At 43.9% G+C, this 5,450-nt stretch overlaps 1 protein-coding gene across 1 annotated transcript; it reads right to left on the bottom strand.

Moving 5' to 3' along the window:
- Positions 1-444: 444 nt before the first annotated feature.
- LOC121026610 (carbonyl reductase [NADPH] 1-like) lies at positions 445-4,120 on the bottom strand. Its single transcript, XM_040469409.1, has 3 exons — positions 3,674-4,120; positions 3,048-3,155; positions 445-1,207 (listed from the first exon to the last, which is right to left on the bottom strand). The coding sequence occupies exons 1-3, from the start codon at positions 3,960-3,962 to the stop codon at positions 726-728; spliced, it is 879 nt and encodes a 292-aa protein (XP_040325343.1). The 5' UTR covers positions 3,963-4,120; the 3' UTR covers positions 445-725.
- Positions 4,121-5,450: the final 1,330 nt, after the last annotated feature.

A 5,450-nucleotide genomic window follows, 5' to 3' on the forward strand; every position in this document is an offset into this window, starting at 1 on the left:
TCATATGCACTGATACCAATCCATATTCCCTTTTCCCCCTTGTCTCACATTGTCTTATGGATGCATCTTAAGTGCCCATTGCCATTTCACACCTTGCAGTTGACTTTTCCCCATTGAGTGTGATATTTTAAGAGACCACAGAGGATGTCTGTCCATGGTGGCGTGCCCATGTCATAGAGGCTGTCATAGATGCTGATAAAGTATGCTGGCAAGGGAAATTCCACCCCATTCATGGGTTTTTATATTGTCTGTGGTGACTTTCAGGCTGCAGCAGCAGATTTGAGTATATCCAACAGAGACCATTGGCCTGCAAAGGCATATTCAGCATATGGTTCTTTCACTAATGTCTACCAACCTCTGAGTTAAACGGTCCCTTCTCTTGACCTAGTAGGGCCTATTAGATTTTGGGACTGGTTGGCAAGAAATAATGCGTACACGTGGACATTTACTTAGAACTGTTTATTCATCTATGATGTTGATTCATTATAGTCATTAATTCCACTCTTTCTACTTTCTACTCATATATCACAGAAGAAATCACAAAAGATTTCAATAGCCAATTCAGTGTGAGTACTTGATATGGATAGTGATTCTTTTTTCTTTTTTTTCTTTTCTTTTCTTTTCTTTTTTCTTTTCTTTTCTTTTCTTTTCTTCCTTTCTTTTTTTTTTTTTTTTTTTATAAGGACATTGTCAACAGTAATCTGTTTGGTCAAATCATGGCAGTATCATAATGGGACCCATGGAGGGAACTGAGGGCGGAGTCCCCATTGTTCAACTTTCTTCTCCATAACAAACTCCCCGTGAGGCCCCTTAGCATCCAAGGGCAAAAGGGCCAAGTAGACAGGAGTCTCTGCTCCTTCTTCTACGGTTTTGATGCCTTTTGGCCCACCCATGTCTGTTCTCACCCACCCAGGGCAGCAGGCATTCAGGAGGATCTTGTCCTCTCTCCTCTGCTCACTCAGTTTCCTGGCATAGATTCTGGACAGGACTGTGAGACCCATCTCTGACACTCCATATGTGACTACTCTCATATCAGGCCAGCCCTCGTTCTGGTGCACTCCGTTCTTTACATCGTCCACAAACTTGTTCATGAGCCCCACCAGCTCCTCCTCTGTGATGGTCTCACTTCTGAACTTCTGCTGCAGTCCTGGGCTACAGTATTCAAGAGCTACAAAGCTCATTATACTAGACACATTGACCACTCTGCCTAGAATACAACACAAATAAATCACATAGAATGGCATCCATGAGAATGATGAATACCAAATTTGCTAAAATCTGTCCATTTGGGAGACAATTACCAGTTTTCTATGAGTGTTAATGAAGACTGTAAGTGAAGAACATGAAAATTGTTATACCCTTAATATCTCACATAATGTCAGAAAAAAGAATCTAATGGGGAGGCAGTGCCCAGATGTTCCCTAAAAAAAAGAAAATGGCTTATCCAGTAACATGTTAAGTGGACTATAAGGAGGCACTCATGCATTCATGAATAGAGATTCACTTTTCCTTCACAGGTCCCCTTTGAAACCCCCTAAAAATCTTATGGTCACTTAGATGATGTTGTATGAACAGATGTTTATTGACCAACAAAGAGCTGATCAGTTTATTGAAGGCCTTTCGAAGGTGAAAGACAGCACTGCATTGATAGGCTGTCACTCTGATGAGCCAGGAAAAGCAAACCACCTCACTGGGCTGACTTGCAAGCTATTTTCTCTATGTTTGTGATTTCATCAACTTGGGAGCAATGACAGAATGCCAGGCAATATGGTCGTGGAAAGGAGTGGAAAACGGACATGTTAAAGAGATGCCATAAAAAGAAATGACGTACATGCTACAACATGGATGAAAACTGACAACATTGTCCAACGTTAAAGAGGCCAGTTACACAACACCACTCGTTATGTGATTCTGTGTATGAGATGTCCAGAACAACGAAGTCTAGAGACAGGGAGTAGATTGGTGGTTGCTTAGGGCAGGGGAAAGGGGTAACAGAGGGCCGATAGCTAAGGGCAAAGGTCTCCTTGGGGTGATTTCAGTGTGCTAATCTTGAAGTTGTGATGGTTCTACAACTCTGTCAATACTAAAATCCAGTGAATTGCATACCTGAAATGGGTGAAGTGTATGGTAGGTGAACTTTATCTCAATAAAGCTATTAAAGGTGCAAAGCAGTGACACATTTCTCACTCACTGTTTTTTAAAAATATATCAGTAGTCATAAAAATGACATTATATTGACATATATAGTTTACTATTTTTACATTTAAATATTGATTGTATTTTTATATTTCAGTGAGTACTTTTAGATTATAAAAAAAGTCAAAAGGTACAAGAAAATTAGGAAACTTTCCCTTTTTCATGTAAATATCCAGGAAAGACAGTCATGGTCACTTAACTCTGAGCTCCATCCCACTAAGGAATGGCAGTGCCATACAAGTTCAGTGGGAGCGATCATGCATGACCCTGTGGCTCTCATTGGTGGTGTTTAGAAATAATTAAAATGAATTATATAAACTATCTTATTAATGTAACAGTTTTCTAAGCTGAACACCTTTTAGAAAGGGGTCTGTTATTCCAGTCCTTCCTTTCATCTACAGCGTATTTGGTGTAGGATTAACAGAACATGTTTGTCAAATGTTTCAGAAGCACCTCTCAGGTTTTATTACTTACCACTAAACATATTTATTTTATTTTCAAAAATATTGTATGCCTGGGTAATAATATAATAAACTATGTTTCATGATTCAAAATTGCAACACAGAGAAAGAAATCTTTGAAAAAGAACAAGACTGGGGCAGAGGAACCCACACTGGGGTAACTGGTATGCCTGGGTGTTGTAGATTCTTATTTTGTTATTGTGGCTACATTATTTCAGTAACCCTCTTTTTGAAGAAAGGATTAAAAAATGATAATATCTACTATCCCTCAATGTCCTTAAGGCCATAATTCTGTCTTTTGGTTTGTCTTTCCATGTCAAGAAACAGAGCAAACATTGGCCTTTTGAATGGATTCTGAGCCCATAGAGATCTGGTTAACAATGAACCTACCTTGGGGTCTCATTAGAGGCAGCAGTTCTGTGCACACGTCTCGGGTACCAAAGAAGTTTGTTTTCATCGTCACTTCTGCTTGAATATGTAAGGGGGTGGGGTCACCAACTTGTAGGGGAGAAGGAGAATAGGTTAATAAGTAGTAGCCATTGAGAAAATTTGATGCAGTGACAATAGCATTTGTGTGTAATCTGGTGAATTCTCAATAGTGTGTAGGATAGTGAACAGTTTATCCCAACATTTATTATCTGACTGGTAGGTTGACAGACGCTAAGGTAAGGTGCAATGGTATCTCTTCATGTGGCCCTGTGGGGTTTTGTATATTTAGTAATAACTTAAAAATTCATGGAGACGCTCAAGTCCCATGAGAGTAGCTTGCAACAACCTGGGGGAGGTCCCTGAGAGTCTGATCCATGACAATGCCAAAGTTCTCTGGCTGGAAAGGCTTGCAACTTCTGGAGGGTTCTGCTCTCCCTGTGCCTCCTGACTATCTTCTTCCCTAGGGAGGTCGTTCTAGATCCCCTCTGAGCTACGGCCCCGGAGCAGTGGTTCACACACCGGCCCCAACCCACCCTGGGTGGTCCCCTAAGGGAAGTCTCCTGGCCTAAGAGTTCCCACGTCCTTACTGTCAAAGAAGACGGCTGCGTTGTTGACCAGCACGTCCAATCCCCCGTACTCCTTGCGCAGGAAGTCACGCAGGGCGCGGATGCTCTGCAGGTCGTCAATGTCCAGCAGGTGGAAGCGGGGGCTCAGTCCTTCGGCCTGGAGCCGCTGCACTGCCGCCTGTCCCCGCGCCTCGTCCCGTGCCGTGAGCACCACGTCCCCGGAGAACAGCCGGCACAGGTCACGCACGATGGCCAAGCCGATGCCTTTGTTGGCCCCGGTCACCAGCGCCACGCGGGTGTCTGAACACATAGCTGTGTGGAACGCAAGTGAGGCTGTGTGTGTGTAGCGGATGGAGCTGTGGGCCAAACCAAGGGCAAGGCCTGGCCACAGTCAGAGATGCCAGTAAAACTGTTTCTGGGATCCAGTGCTGTGAGTCCTAGAGCCCGAGGCCCCGCCTTCGTTCTTCTATGAAAGGAGGGGACAATATTCCAGAAGGTTTCCTAATGACGCTATAACAAATCTGTACCTCTTGGGGCTGCACCCTGAGGCCAACCGGGACTGTGTCCTCTTAGGATCTGTCCTCTGGGCCCAGCATTAGTTCTGGTTGGACTGCTTTGCTATCCAAAGAAAGGTGTTGGTCATAGGTTAGTAGGGGCTAGAGATGCATGGTAAGTGAACTAATATTATTTTGGAGAAACCTCAACAGAAAAAAAGGAGTACAGATATTGTCTCAGGAACGTGTCCTTCTTCTGTAGAATGGGAATGGATGCTTTCTTCCAAGATGCAGTGAAATTACTTTTTTAAAAAATTTGTAATGTTTACTTATTATTGACAGAGAGAGAGAGAGAGAGAGAGAGAGAGCGCGCGCGCGCGCATGAGTGGGGGAGGGGCAGAGAGAGAGAGAGAGGGAGACACAGAATCCAAAACAGGCTCCGGGCTCTGAGCTGTCAGCACAGAGCCGGATACGGGGCTCAAACTCACGGACCGTGAGATCATGACCTGAGCCGAAGTCGGATGCTCAACGGACTGAGCCACCCAGGCACCCCTCAGTGAAATTACTTTTACAGGGGAACTGTCGGAGGACACAGACTCCTTTGCTTTTTTAGGAGAATCTCAAAGGGAAGAAACAGAGAATTAGGTCCTGTGCTGAGACTGGGGTGTAAGCAGGGCTTCTCCTTCTGTGTAATTCCCAATGGGCCCCAAGTGGGAGGGAATGTTTATGAACACTTACTGTGGCCAGAGGAGTTGCTTGGAATGTTTGATCTAATGGTTACATAATCTCCTGTTTGCCTATACTGCCTATTTCTTATGTTTGTCCAAGGTCACAATTGCTAAGTGTTATATACAAATAGGTGTTATTTTTAAAGCATCAGGGAAAAAAGATCTCTGTGATACTGGGGTACATTTCCAACCCAGCAGTAGACATGCTACTGTTTTGTCCTAGATTTTGTTATTCATCGTGGGTCAGTTTAGAAAACCCAAATAACAGAGAAAATTCATAGCCCTTCTGAAGGGAAAGACTTTTTTTAAAATTTTTGTTTATTTATTTTTGAGACAGAGAGAGACAGAGCATGAACAGGGGAGGGTCAGAGAGAGAGGGAGACACAGAATTCGAAGCAGGCTCCAGACTCTGAGCTGTCAGCACAGAGCCTGACGCGGGACTCAAACTCACGGACTGTGAGATCATGACCTGAGCTGAAGTCGGACGCTTAACCGACTGAGCCACCCAAGCGCCCCTGAAGGGAAAGACTTTTAAAGTATAGACCCTAGTCCACACTTGCTTGCAGGCCCCATCAG

The sequence above is a fragment of the Herpailurus yagouaroundi genome, unplaced genomic scaffold (assembly GCF_014898765.1).
Source record: "Herpailurus yagouaroundi ecotype Mexico unplaced genomic scaffold, PumYag 146453, whole genome shotgun sequence".
Classification (NCBI taxonomy): Eukaryota; Metazoa; Chordata; class Mammalia; order Carnivora; family Felidae; genus Herpailurus; species Herpailurus yagouaroundi.